Source organism: Rattus rattus, chromosome 6 (genome assembly GCF_011064425.1).
Source record: "Rattus rattus isolate New Zealand chromosome 6, Rrattus_CSIRO_v1, whole genome shotgun sequence".
Taxonomy (NCBI): Eukaryota; Metazoa; Chordata; class Mammalia; order Rodentia; family Muridae; genus Rattus; species Rattus rattus.
This window is the reverse complement of record NC_046159.1, coordinates 56,564,755-56,579,541: the sequence shown is the minus strand read 5'-3', so window position 1 is coordinate 56,579,541 and position 14,787 is coordinate 56,564,755. Positions and strand designations below refer to the sequence as shown.

Below are 14,787 nucleotides of genomic sequence, written 5' to 3'. Positions count from 1 at the left end.
GGAGCTGGCCTCATGACTTTGGATAGCCCCCGAAGTCACTTGTTTTCCAGGAAACTTTCTACTCCTGAACCCCAGGGAGGGGAGAGGTGGTGAACATCCAGTTCCCAAGCAAATACCAACCTGGGGCACATGTCCTACCCCACAACTCAGGCCTCAGTCTCCATAGCTGCTCTGCTTTAGTCACAAGCAAGGGAATGACCTGTACTTGACTGACTGGTTATAAGATGGGGGGATGGGGAGTCCTATAGCCCAGTACTCTCCTCGGGGTGTTTAAAACAGCCCAAGATTGAAGCTCAAGGGTAAATGGACTGACTAGCATATCCCCGGCACCACAAAAAGGAAAACTAGTCAGAACCGGCCAAACTCACGGTAATGTGTTACTTTATTCTCCCGTGCACCATGAAGGATTCGGGTGTCAGCCCAGTAGAAGGCATTCAGGGTGAGTTTTGAGAGTTGTAGACCCTTCTGGGCTTCTTGGTGTTCCAAGGGTCTCTGCTGTCTTGATAGGAGCCCTGTGAATCCTTCCTTAGGGACTTTGTGGTAGTCTTTACGCCATCATGACTGGTGGCATCTGTCAGCGGTGATCAACCCCACTTCCACCTCTCCCCTCCCTGGGGTTCAGGAGTAGAAAGTTTCCCTGGAAAACAAGTGACTTCCGGGGCTATCCAAGAGTCACGAGGCCAGCTCTCTAGAATTTAAAAATATTCTCATCAAAAGGCTACCCAGAATGCTACCTGGTGTCCCCAGCCACAGGGGCTTCAGACAGAGACCGATCTGCATTTCTAATTATGCTATACCACATCTTGCTGATGCCTTCACCCTACTCTTGCATGTACACTGGACTCTTGAGCACTGGAGCCATTTCAATGGTGTCTCCACCCAAATGTGGGGTCCCAGGTCTCCAATCTGAACTTCACTCATGACCAGCTACAGAACTTCAAGAAGTCTCCTTGCCTCTCTGACCTCAGTTTCCTTATTGGTGACAAGTGCCAGCCACCTCATGTGCTGCTCAGACTGTCCAGCGGTTCACCTTCCCACTCTGCTAAAGGCCGGGTGACATGACCTTTCTCTGCAGAGGGAGGAGTTGGTCACCACCCACCTGTGTACACACGGACAGAACAAAGGCCATGAAGTTGGCCCACGAGGGGACATTTACCAAGATCACTGGGACTCAATGGTGAACCTTTCCTGGCTAGGGGTGGGCAGAGTGACACCCAGCATTGGCCTTTGGGCTGAAGCCAGGATGTTGAGGAAGACTTTTTTTGCAGAGCTGTTAATGATTAAGGGTTGCAGGGGGTGTGGAAAGCTGTTACCACACCTACCATCCCCTTCCTGCTCAAGTGTCAAGGAAATGGAATACGAAGGACTTGCTCCTGTAGAGCTTGAGTCAGGTTCAATGTCACATGACTTCCCATTGTCAAGACACATATTCCAACATTGCCACCCTTCAACACCCTCTAAGACTGAAAAAAAATCTCACCCTCAGAGCCCACCAGGACCCCAAACTCACACCCATCTAACTTGAGTATGCCCTACAAGGAGTTTCTCCTCCAGCAAGTAACGCTCAGGCAACCTGCCTATCAGGCAGTGATACAAATGACCTGCCCCTTATGCCCTCTCTGGGCCCAATGAGGGGCTGGAGGAGGTGGCCCTGGGGCTGTCCCCACCCTGCTTGCCCCTGACTGCCCAGTCAGTCACTTCACACTTACCTTCACCTCAGTTTCAGCGGACATGTCCAGCCTCCAAGAACTGTGCTCTGGTCTGCCCCTTCGCCCCCTCCCTGAGAACCGGGGTCGCTGGGCTGGGGTGCCACATGCTCCGGTTAGGACTCCCGACCTCAGCCCTGAGGAAGAGCAGGTAACAGCTCCTACCCAGTCCTCCGGGGATCTGGGGCCCTTTGATGTCTTTTAGGTAGCCCAGGTGATCGAATACCCCTCTTTCTTTCCACATATTAGCCGTCCCTGTCCCTACCAGCTCCCAGGGAAGGATGAGAGGGTGTGTCAGCATCTGTCACCTGATATTTTTCAGGTGAAGCCACCCTGGAGTTACCCTAGACTTGGAATTGGGGTTCCCACATCCAGATGAGGACGCTGGGGCTTAAGGTCACCCAAACAGTCTGCAGTGGTGCTGAGGCCACCTCTAGTGAGCAACAGGAAGAGACAGGGTGTGAAGTGGCCCTAGCTCAGCAGCTTCACATGAACCTTGCCCAGCTCCAAACCCTGAGTGACTCTTTTGTCCTCTGCAACAGTTTTTCTTTGTCCCTCCCCCAAACCTCCCGTTGACTTCAGCTGTGCAGCCACCATTAAGGACACAGCAGTGCTGGGGGGGATGACAGTTCAGGTAGCCCCTCACCTGGTGGCTCCCTTTACACAATGGATTTAGGTCAAAGAACTTTCCAAGCTGCAAGACTGACGCAAGTCCCTGAGTCGCGGGAGGCTGCTTTTCTGAAGGACACTGAAGTATGAAGGCTACCATGCTCACCCACAGACTGCTCTCCTGGGGATACCATTCCTAGACTTTTCCAGAGCTGCCTACAGTCAGGGAGCATGCTTGAGCAGCTGGGGTAGAACACTGGTGGACAGGAGCTGGGAATGAGAGCAACAAAGAAAGGAACTGGGGGTCCTAGAAAAGGGGGTAGCACCAGGCAAGGCAGGGCTGGTGCTGGAGAGAGGGAGCATAAAGTAGGGGTTGGGGTTACCTCGTCTTTTCACTTGACCTGTGTCTCTGCTGTGGTTAATTTTCTTCCTCCTTGGTCACCTCCCCGCCAGGCACCAGTGCCTTGACCCTCAGCCACAAAAGCTGAGAAGACTCTGTTGCTCCGAGGGCCTCTGCTGGACACTCCTGTGGCTGGGTGATAGTGAGCAGCCTCCACAGTGTTTTGTGGGGCAGAAGGGTAGCCAGGAACTGAGAGATCGAGCCCACAGGGGTCACCCAGTGTTTGAAGTATACGGCATCCTTAAAGGAGAGGTGACCTGCAGATTTAGGGAGCTGGAGTTGCGAAGGGCTACGTCTCCCCTCTACGGATGGTGTCCCAAAATCCAGTGAAAGTTTCTCTTTCATTGACTTCATTTCCAATCGTGTGTGTGTGTGTGTGTGTGTGTGTGTGTGTTTGTGTTTGCATGTGTTTCCATGTGCACACACATGTGTAGGTATGTTGGTATACATGTACGTTTGCATTTGTTCTGTGTGTGTGTTTGCATGCACACACATGTGTATATGTATGGTTGTGTGTGTTTGTGTCTCTATGTGTTTGCATGTACAGACACGTGTAGATGTGTGGGTATACATGTGTGGTTGCATTTGTTCCTCTGTGTGTGTGTGTGTTTGCATGTGCAAACATGTGTACATGTGCGGTTGTGTACGTTTGTGTGTGTGTTTGTGTCTCTGCCTATGTGTTTGCATGTGCACACACATGTGTAGATGTGTTGGTATACATGTGTGTTTGCATTTGTTCCGTGTGTGTGTGTCTGTGTGTGTGTGTGTGTGTGTGTGTTCAGATGTGTTGGTATACATGTGTGTTTGCATTTGTTCCGTGTGTGTGTGTGTGTGTGTGTGTGTGTGTGTGTGTGTGTGTTCAGGTGTGCATACTTTGAGTTTCTCCCTTGTTTCCACTCCTTCACACTGCTCATTCTTTCATTGTTCCATTGGACTCAGGCTTCATTCCTCGCTTTTCTTTGGCACTGCTCTACCTACTGTCCTTTAGTGAACCTATTGTACCGAGTGAACACTCAGTACAGACCTGTTCAACCTTCACACTGTGCCTGCTCAGTTCTGCTCTTAGAAGCACTCTTCTCTATGTCTCAATGACCTTTCCCCCTTAGTCCTGCCCCATCCACTGCATCCTGCTGGGCATGAAATGGTGGGCCTGAATGCCCATCTCTACCAACACACTATCCTGAGAGGCCTTTAACACGGTCGGTCTGCATGTCTGTCTCTGCCTACATACCATCTTCAGCTTGTTGGCTGGGGTCTCCCTTGGGGTGGTCTCTTGGGTCCAACAACACCAACATGTGCTCACTGAGTGCATGGACAAGAACATTTTCTAAGAAGCCACCCCCACATCCTATAAGGCACGTAAGAGGGCTTTGAGGCGGCAGTGATTGTGGCAGCTTGAACAAAGAGAAAGGGCTGTTTGGAGACGAGAAAAAGAGCACATGGAAAGGCAAAGGGCCTTCCAAGTGTGTTGACAGTGGAGACCCCATGCAAGTAGAGCTGGGAGCAGGATTTGGAGCACCTGATGCAGCATGACTGGAGAAGACCCGGTATGCTGAGGCCACTGTGAAGCCAAGCATTGCCAGGATCGTAGAAGCATTTCTATAGAGTTCCCAGGCAGCACGGGACATGCAGAGATCCATAAGGGTGGGAGGGGACAGTTCTGTGACCTGGCACTCACGGGGTCCATAGGTGAGCCCAACCCCATACTAACCGTGTCAGTTCATTAGTACCTAGGAATTGGACTCTATTATTAACCCCACTTTACAGACAGAGACAGGAAAGGAGGAACCGGGGCACACAGGTGCTGCTGGGGAAATTCTCTGTACATACAGCTATGTCTTTAGCAACACTACATCCTCAAATCCACATCTCACCACTGTGGTACTCAGCCTGGTCCTCACATCACCTCTGATATTGGCCATCCCTTGCCTCTTACAAGGGCCTTGATGATTGTGTAACTTTTCACTTGAAGATCCCAGAACAGTCTCAAGATCTTAACAAAGCTATTTGTGAAAAATGCCTTTCACTGTGTAGGGCAATACGCAGGCTGTGGATGAGAACTCAGACGTGGTGGGGCCATTACAATGGCTACTGTATCAGCTATGCTCACTGCCCAAATCTGCCCATCCCAGAACACAGCCTCTGTACCATTTGCCAAGCTACAAGCCTCTCTGGGCTTAGAGTGGCTTTCCTCCCCTAAGTCTGCAGCCCCTAGACCAGATGAGGCCAAGAAAGGAGAGCTTGAGGTCTGCCCTCATAAAAAAGGTCAATGGCCATCTGGGAAGGCTTTTTTGAAGACAAAGCAGATGTCCTCAGAGTGGCTCGACTAGTTTCTGAGTGGAGCAGAGGCAAGCCAGGTGGGGAGGGAAGATGGAGTACCTGGAGGGCCCCAGGGCCCTCAACCCAGCCACCTCTCACCCTTCCCCTTCCAGCTGGCACTGAGGAATGCCTTACGCTACTTCCCACCTGACGTCCAGAAGCTGTTGGCCCTGGAGTTTGCCCAGGAGCTACGACAGTTTGGACACATCTACATGTACAGGTTCTGCCCCAGCATTGAGATGAGGTAAGCCCTCGTGGGTTTGGCTTCAGATAGGGCTGTGAAAAAGTCAGGAGCCTCTGGGGGCTGCAGGGGTGGGGGGGAATCTATGGCTAAAGGGGAAGTCAATGTATCTGAGGTGGGGGAACTGTGGAGATAGCACAGTGAGTTGACACCCTTATGCAAAGGAAACAGGAATTGAGGTGTCTTCCTGGGCAGGGGCTAAGGTCTGACACTGGCCTGCTTGGCCAGAAGATGAGGTCCTCACATCTCCCTCAGTATTTGCTGCCACCTTCCATGGAATCGCTGCTCAGGGTTATTTGATGAGTGAATAAAAGAACAAATAACTAAACTGCCCAAAGGTTGAGGGCTCTGGAAAGCAGACCGCAGCTCCCTCTGTAGTCAGGTTTGAAGTAGAGAGAGAGACTAGAGTGGGCTGGACTTCCTGCTCTGTGCATGTGGGAAGTCAGGCTGCCTGGCAGCTGGTGGGTCTGGTGCTCCACACCCATCCTCATCCCCCATCCCCCCCGCACGCCTCCATGCCCACCCCACACCCCACACTCCCACTCACACCCCCACACTCACACCCCTGATTCTAAGGACTTCTTTCAGGTGCCTTGTCAGCTCAGCCAGAGCAGACTCCACATCTTAGTGGGACAGGAAGCCTGAGAAGTCCCTTGCTGTGCCCATTGTGGGACTTTTTCTTGCAGGGCTTACCCGATTGAGCAGTACCCATGCCGGACACGGGCAGCTGCAGCCATCATGCACATGATCATGAACAACCTGGACCCTGCTGTGGCCCAGGTACTGTCAGGGAAACTGAGGCAGCACAGTCCAGAGAAACATGACCTGACATTCCGAGTAATGCTGTTGAGCCTTTAATGCACTTACAAAGCTGGCGTTAGAAAACAGTTCTCTCTAACCAGGAAACAAATATAACAAGAATATATAAAAATTCGGTGATATAATTGCACCTAGAATTGTAGCTTTCTAATAGCCATCTGAGAATAAAAGTATCTAATAATATTTTATCATACTGTATCTTATCATTATTAATGTGATTCCTTCTGTCCCTCTCTTTACGTGGACTCTTGACATGGAGGACATATTTCACATAGACAGCCATGCTCAGTAGCCCACATGGCTAGTAGCTGCTATATGTCCCTTCAGACTTTTCTCCTTGTCCCCATTTCATTGTTCCTTTGAGTATAGCTGCAAGTAGGGTCCCCACTTCTCCCTGTCCACAGCCCCATCTCAGATAATGCCACATCTTCTTCAGTTTCCACAGGAGCTGGTGACCTACGGAGGCAACGGGCAAGTGTTCAGCAACTGGGCCCAGGTATGGTGGCCAAGCAGGCACTCGGTAGTCCAGGGTTCTGCCTCGTGCCCAATGCTTCAGCATTAGCAATTACCTGGAGATGCTTCCCTTATAAAAAGGAGTAGAATGGCATTATGGGAGGCACCAGGAGACCCTGGAGATTAAAGACGATCTAGACAAACAATGCCATTAGAATGGACTGACGGTATCTGCAGGAATCCCTGGATCTAGGTATGGGTGCAGGGTGCCAGTTCACACTTACAGAGTCCTCCATGTGCACTGTCCATCCAGTTCTGGCTGACCATGTCCTACCTGTCGAAGATGACGGAAGAACAGACTCTGGTCATGTACAGTGGACATCCTCTGGGCCTCTTCCCCAGCAGCTCCCATGCCCCACGGCTGGTCATCACTAACGGGATGGTGAGTCTGAGGCAGCAGGCTTGCAGCCTATCCAGGGCTGGGCTTGGGAAAGGGGGTGCTGTTGGTAAGGAGGGGATCAGGCACCAGTGCACCACTCACTCTCTGTCCCTTCCTCTTTCCCAGGTCATTCCCAACTACTCCTCCAGGACAGAGTATGAGAAGCTGTTTGCCTTGGGGGTGACCATGTAAGTCGCTGTGTCTGCTCTCTGCTATGACGTCCGTCCTTAGTTATGTTTGGTATTAAGATGACAGGGCTGCGTTAAGCCTGGCTTCAGAGAAGACTTTCAACTACACCATAGTACAGCAGAGTCTCTTCGTTCTCACACAGCTGCACCCTAGTAGCTTTGTGCAAATGCTTACTGTTTTGTTGTTGTTGTTGTTGTTGTTGTTGTTGTTGTTGTTGTTTTCGGAGCTGGGGACCGAACCCAGGGCCTTGTGCTTGCTAGGCAAGCACTCTACCACTGAGCTAAATCCCCAACCCTGCTTACTGTTTTTTGTAGCCAAAGAAACATACAATTTTGGATTCCATTGTTCCAAAAGATTTTATTCTGAGTAACCCCAGACATATAGAAAGTTGGCTCACAGACACAAATGTCACACAGCTGATTTAACAGAGACATAGATACACTTGTCCAGTCCCAGACTCTATGCATCTCAGAGAACTTCTATATAATAGAGTAAGGTGATTATTAAAGAAAAAAGAACACTGAAAATAAATTTCAGGGAATACCACCAAAATCCTATGGTAAAAATACAAGTGTTGAAGCCAGGTATGGTGGCACATGCCTTCCATACCAGCCCTTGGGAGGCAGAGGTGGGTAGATCTCTGAGTTTAAGGCCAGCCCAACCGACAATAGGAAGCTTCAAGATAGCCAGAGCTACATGGTAGAGAGACCCTGTGTCAAAAGAAGCAAAAAGTACAACTCGCTTTAGCATGTCTGTCTATCTACCTGTTGATCCATCCATCCATTCAGCCTATGAACCTCAAAGACTACTACAAAAACTGCTGGCTGGGATTTGATCTTTGTTTGTTTTGTCTTTTAAATTAATATCTGCATGCACAGTCAACCTGGTTGAAAATGTTTGAAATCAAATTCCACACTGACGAGATGCAGAGTGCAGCTACCTACACAGTACTTGCAAGACTTGAATTACTCAGGTTCTGTGCAGATGTGGGCTATGTGACATACAGTATTTGAGTGTCAGAGGATTTGGGTGTCTGCTGAGGGGGGTCTTGGAACCTGGCCCTCTAGAAGATTCCTTCAAGAGACACACTCATTGTCCATGAAATGTGCTCTGACAAACGGTGCAGATATGTGACTTACCCCATCAGGTACAGACCCTGTAACCAACCGGAAGACCTGTGCTGGCCCTGCCGGAGGTGTGAAAGCTTTCTGTGTGCTGTAAAGCTAACCCAGGTTCCACATCTAAAGGTTTCATCAAATGTCATGGAAGGAGCCTTATTCATGAGACCCCAGGGGATGTGTCTCCTGTGTCCTTCCCAACACCCTTCATGCCCATGGACTTTGAGCCAGGGGTCGAGGCCATCATGGCGGCCACTTTACTTTGCCTTTCCCCCTGGCAATACAGCCTGGGAGTCTGTCTGTGGAGCACCAGCCTGGCAAGTCACTCTCTCCTGTGGTATTCAGCAGCACCATGCTGATCTCTCTTGCAAGGCTTCCAGTGTTCAGCACGGCATGGAAGGTGTTCTGCTTGATCTTCGTGGACCTCTGGGACCATCATTTGGGGAAGAAAAAAAAACACGTAAAATGGAATGTGTGGAATGAAGAGCCAGTGACTTGACCTCCAGGTGACAGTCCATAGTGTGACCAGAGTACAGGACCCATCACTACCACTATGTGCCCTGAATTTACAGTCATCTGAAACAGAACCCTATAGTAGAGGGAAAAGGGACTCAGAAAACCCAGTCGCTTTGTTGCTGGCTATAACCAGCTTCTGTGAGTCTTGCCGATGTTGCCATTGGACATAGACACTCTTCCTGCTCCAGTGGAAGCAGCCTGAGGTTAGAGGTCTGAGGACGTACATCCTGCACCACTACTTCCTCATGGTGACCTCAGGCTTGTCCCATGCTTCTGTTTCATAGGAAGAGACTAAAGGTCAAAGTGACAGAGCTACAGATGTCGGATCTGGTCTGGCTGTGGCGCTGAGGGAGGTGTGGGGACACTGACTGCAAAAGGGTAGATTTGGTGACACACACCTATCAACCCAGCCTTGGGAGACTGAGGCAGGAGGATCCTAAGGCCTGACTGAGATACAGTGGGAGTTCAAAACAAGCCCAGGCAACTTAGCAAGGTAAAAAGAAAAGTTTTCAAAAACAAAAACAAAATGAACAAAACCTCAGCTGTTGCTCGGCAGTAGAGCTCTTGCCTGGTAGACGTACAGCTCTGGGTTCAATCCTCAGTACAGGGGAAAGGTGGGAACTGCAGCAGAGGTGGGACAAGGTCTGCTGTGCAAGGAAACGGAGAAGACCTGAAGACCAAAACCTTCCTGCCTTCAGGGTGGCAAGGCTGGTCATGAGGGGACATCCTGTGTGGGAAAATGTGGGAACAGGCTTAGCCTGTCCGTGGAGGTGGTCAGCACACTGGGCTGGAGAGTAGGGGTGCCCCTAAAGGAGTCCCTAAAGGCCCCTGCTTCCATTGCATAAAGCTTTTGGTCCTGCAACTTTATGCTGTAAACTGCCTTGGGAGCATTATGTGGCATTTAGCTGAGCACCAAGGAACAGAGTGTCAGTGCACATTCCTGGGCCTGTGTCCTGTGAAGCCTCAGGACCTAGGCCTCATCTAGACAGAGGGGACATTCAGAGGTCCTGTCACATAGGCCTGTGTGGTAATTATTCAATCACAGAGGCACAATCTGCAGGACTTGGGTATTTGCACAATGCCTCTCAGCTCAAGAACTCTACCTAGAGTTGACTCCACAGAGCCCATAGTGGGTTCACCATCTCCAGAATTGTTATTCCAGCATTGTTCTCTTATGTCTGTGATACTCATGCACTCCTTCAAGACAAGGGGAATGGCTTCCTTTTTGTTTGCTTGTCTTTTTGAAACAGAGTCTTGCTAGAAGCAAGAATTCATGATCCTTCTGCCTCTGCCTTCTGAGCGCTGAGACAGTATGTATCATGCCTACATGTCTCCATTTTTAGAAGAGAAAATGAAGGTTCTGAGTGATTGGGGATATTGCATGGTTGTGTGGTAGACTTGATATTCATTCCCAGGTCTGTGACAACACACCCTTAACCCAGAGAGAAGAAGAGACTGGGGAACACCACTGAGAGGCAAGAACCTAATAGAAGATACAATGAACTTTGCATTGAAAAGCAAGCAGCACAGAGCTCTTGAGAGTCTCCTAGTTTTCAGCAAAGAGGTAGATTAAGCAAGCAGAAAATGCTACTGTCCTTGTTACACTGCTCAAAACAGTATTTGCCAATTTCCAAGCAGTGGTAATGGCCACACTCAGGCAGTGCTGGTAACATCACTAGAAATTCGATGGCATCTAGTAATGCTGGAAATATCAGGGACTGGAGAGATGGCTCAGCACTTAGGAGCACTGACTGCTCTTCCAGAGATCCTGAGTTCAATTCCCAATATCCAAATGATGCCCTCTTCTAGTGTGTCTGAAGAGAGTGACAGAGTACTCACATACGTGTGTGTGTGTGTGTGTGTGTGAGTGAGAGAGAGAGAGAGAGAGAGAGAGAGAGAGAGAGAGAGACTAGAAATATCTGTTTCTGACAACCTCACAGCCTTCCTGCCTGCTTCCTATTTTGAAGACACAACCCACAGATAGAGGGAGGCAACAGGAGGTCACACTGCTACAACTGTTCATTCATTCACATGGAAAATCAAAGCCACAGTCTTCCCGGAGGAGTGCCGAGTACTATGGTTTTGAAGGCTATCTTCTGGGAAGCCATGACCAATAATTGCCTGTCCTGATATGGAAAGGACTCAAGGACACTGTGTGGGAGACAAGCTATAGAAGCAACCCTTCGGAATAAAGCCCCACATTCACATAGGAATCCTGCAGAGTCACACTGCAGAATCAACACACTGGCCGTGGATCTGGTGTGTGCACCATGAGGAGTCTCACAGATGTGTGCTCGATGCTGCCACCTTGCCATGTGTCCAATGTCACCCCAAGAGTCCGGCTCCAGTATGAAGATACCTCACAGTTAAGCCAACCAGATGTCATTTGACTGGAATCCTGCAGAACATGCTCTCCCACACACCACGCCTTCGCTGGGCCGTATGTGGCGGGGACACATTATCTCCTTTGTGTCTCATCCTGCACTTGCATAATAGTTCATGTCTCTCTTCCATCCATGTGGAGGCATTTCAATGGCTTCAGATATTGATCACTGCTGATAAATCTCCTGTGAACACCGTTCTGAGTGACTGAGTAGACACTGGCATGTAGCGTGGGCATGCTGGGGTGTGTTCAGTCCTACTCTGCCTAGCCCAACTATCCTCATGCTTTTAGAAATTAGTGTTGTGACAGATTTTAGGAGAATAAGATCTGTTTGTAAAAAGCCAGTGAGGCTCTAGCGTATCATATTCTCTTAACGTTTTTTTGTTTTCACTTGGCTTTAATTTTTAAAAATATTTTGGTTAGAGTGCAGAGAAATGGCTTTCACCATGATGCTTTTATGCATGTATGTCATTTTAGTTATTTTTAAAGTTTTGTCTTTATTTATGATTATGAGTGTTTTACCTGTATGTATGTCTGTGCACCACATGTAGGCAGTGCCCATGGAGACAAGAAGAGGGTGTTCAGTTCCCTGGAACTGGAACTATGGGCAGCTAGGAACTCTTATGTGGGTGCTGGGAACCGAACCTGGGTTCTCTGCAAGAACAGCTAATGCTTCTAACCACTGAACTGTCTCTCCAGTCCCCATTATAGTTAGTTCTTATTTGTCCTCCCCACTGTTCCCAGATGCCTGTCTCTCCTTCTTGCTAGTCCTTTTTTTCCCTAAATAGTACCCTTCTGCTTTCATGGGACATATATTCTTGTTTCTCCCCTATAGATTTCCTCCCTCCTTCTCACAGTGCCCTTTCTACTTTCAACACACACACACACACACACACACACACACACACACACACACACACATCTATATTTCACAAAGAAGTGAAAATATGTGACGTTTGTTTTTCTGACCCCAACTCTGGTTTATTCTGGCTAACATAATGATCTCCATTTCTATCCAATGGAGAATGTAGGGGCACCTGGGGAGAGTGGTCCAAGGTTTACTCTAAAGCTCCTATGCTTTGGCCTTTTCTTCTCTGCTCAGGTATGGACAGATGACAGCTGGCAGCTACTGCTACATTGGTCCCCAGGGAATTGTCCATGGCACAGTGGTGAGAGATGAGCACACATGCTGAGTGGTGGGTACCTGCAGGTGGATATACTGGGGACGGACAGTTAGCACCCACCTCCTCTGCCTACAGCTCACTGTGCTGAATGCCGGTCGGCGGTACCTGGGCATCGAGGATTTGGCAGGGAAGGTCTTCGTCACCTCTGGGCTTGGTGGGATGAGTGGGGCTCAAGCCAAGGCTGCGGTCATTGTTGGATGTATTGGGGTGATTGCAGAGGTAAGCTGGGGAGCTTCTGTCTGGCCCTTCAATTCTCCCTGAGTCATTCACTCCTGCCTCTCCTTGCTGCTTGCTTTCCTTCTTCTCCCCTTCTTTTTATCCTCTCCTTCCCCACCCCCACACCTTTCCACTCTTCCCACACCCCCTCCCCAGTCCTCCCCTCCTTGTTTTCTTTCACCAACCCCCTCTCCTCCTTCCCCAGCCTCCCTGGATGGATTCCTATGGCTACACATGGGTCTTGCTTGCACAGTGACCACTGCCCTCCATGTGCTATACCTGCTAAGTTCTGACCTGTGAAGTTGTAACATTGTATGCACAGCCATTGTTTCTGTGTCCCATCAGATGCAGAACCTAGATGAGAGAGGAAAAAATGCTCGTGAATTAATTAGTTTAGAGCACCCCTTCCCCAGATTAAGTAGCTGACATCAAACAGAGGAGGTATACAAGTTGCTCCTTGACAGAAGAGTGCACAGGGAGGGGCTTGCCCTAGTGGCTCTCACATCTGTTTGGAAGATGCCACAGTCAAGGAGGGAAGCAGGGGGCAGAGGAAGGGAGGAGCTTTGAGATATGTCTTGGTGACACACCAGTGTCATTTGACTTAGTTAACACTACCTGCCACTTGCGTGTCCGAGCTTTGCAAGGACTGTGTTGGGTTGCAAGTAAAAGAGGAAACCCTTAGCAGCTTATATAAATTAGAGTTTTATTTTTTTCATGTAACTGACAGTGCTCCCTCCCATTGTCATCACAGTTCAGCAGCTCAGTGATGTCAGTGTTAGCTCCTCTGGACTCTCCTGGGCTTCTCTCATGGAGACAAAATCGGTACATCACCCAGCCATGCCACTCACACTCAAAGCAGAAAGAAGTGGGAAGAGACATGTTGGCTCTGGCTGACTGTCTCAGCCATGTCTCAGAAGCCCCTTCTTTTTTCTCATTGGTTGTAGTGACTGCCCTGAGGCTGCATCAGTGGAGTGGGGTACATGGGGTGGCACCTCTCGAGGGGTTGTTTGTTCAGGGGTGGTGTGTAATGGCCCTGTGTCCCGTGGCCTCAGGTTGACAAGGCTGCACTTGTAAAACGCCACCGGCAAGGCTGGCTGATGGAGGTAACCAACAGCTTGGACCACTGCATTGCGAGACTCAGGTACAGCAGCTAGCTGTGTGGGACTCAGAACACTTGACCCTGAGCACTGAAAGCAGGGGAGAGAGCATGACTTGGGCCATTCAGTGTCTGATGCCTGACCACAGGTATCATCCAGAGATTCCACTATGGGAATGTCATGGGAGGGTCTCTAGATAACGCATTTCCCATGGATCATGGCTGCTGGCTTGTGGGTGGCCGTGGAGCTCTGAACTTGAAATTCTCTTATATTGTTCTCCTAATCACTGAAATTTTAGTTGTGTATCACCATGCCTGACTTAATTATATTCATCCTCTTATCTGTTTCTATGTCTTCAGATAACTTTGGGATCCCTACCACTTGCATGCCTGCCCCATAAGTGTGTTTTACAGAACCCATTAGAGCTGAAGTCCACATTTCCCAGAAACCATTGCAACTCAGCTCAACCAATTGGGGCATTCCAGCCTATTTTTTTTATTCTCTCTCTCTCTCTCTCTCTCTCTCTCTCTCTCTCTCTCTCTCTCTCTCTCTCTCGTCATGGGGTCTGAGGGAACATACCTCATCTTATCACATATCTCCAGGTCTACACTCACATGGGTCCAAACTCACATAGGCCTGGGTAGACCCACAATAACAGAGAAACCCACAGTCACACTCAGGCCTTCATCCGTCCAAGCCCATAGTCACAAAGGCTCAAATTCACACAGGCCCATGTGGGACAGCACACAGACTCACACCCATCGGCCACAGTTACACACAGGCCCACAGTCAGACAGGCTCACACTCATACACAGGCCTACTACAATCACACATAGGCCCACACACTGACATAAGCTCACTCTCACACCAGCCCTTGGGAGCCTCCTCTGCCTGCCACGTTTTGCCAGCATTGAGCTCCCTGTGTGTAAGCAGAGCAGCGACATCCAGGGCAGCCAAGGGCAGGTGTGGGGCATCTATTCTGTCCTTTTCCCCTTCTAGGGAAGCAAGAAAAAAGAAGGAGGTACTCAGCCTCGGCTACCATGGCAACGTGGTGGATCTTTGGTAAGTGGAAACTGATGGCTTGGGTACCTCAGGGGT

General features: G+C 49.6%; 1 protein-coding gene across 1 annotated transcript in view; it reads left to right on the top strand.

Moving 5' to 3' along the window:
* Window positions 1–1,731: 1,731 nt before the first annotated feature.
* Uroc1 (urocanate hydratase 1) overlaps window positions 1,732–14,787 on the top strand; it is a 29,951-nt gene continuing 16,895 nt past the window's right edge. Inside the window, exons 1-10 of the mRNA XM_032905075.1 lie at window positions 1,732–1,857; window positions 5,148–5,278; window positions 5,962–6,055; window positions 6,531–6,590; window positions 6,861–6,989; window positions 7,113–7,174; window positions 12,295–12,361; window positions 12,452–12,595; window positions 13,645–13,733; window positions 14,689–14,751. Coding sequence (XP_032760966.1) covers window positions 1,732–1,857; window positions 5,148–5,278; window positions 5,962–6,055; window positions 6,531–6,590; window positions 6,861–6,989; window positions 7,113–7,174; window positions 12,295–12,361; window positions 12,452–12,595; window positions 13,645–13,733; window positions 14,689–14,751 — 965 coding nt within the window. The remainder of the gene's footprint in view (window positions 1,858–5,147; window positions 5,279–5,961; window positions 6,056–6,530; window positions 6,591–6,860; window positions 6,990–7,112; window positions 7,175–12,294; window positions 12,362–12,451; window positions 12,596–13,644; window positions 13,734–14,688; window positions 14,752–14,787) is intronic.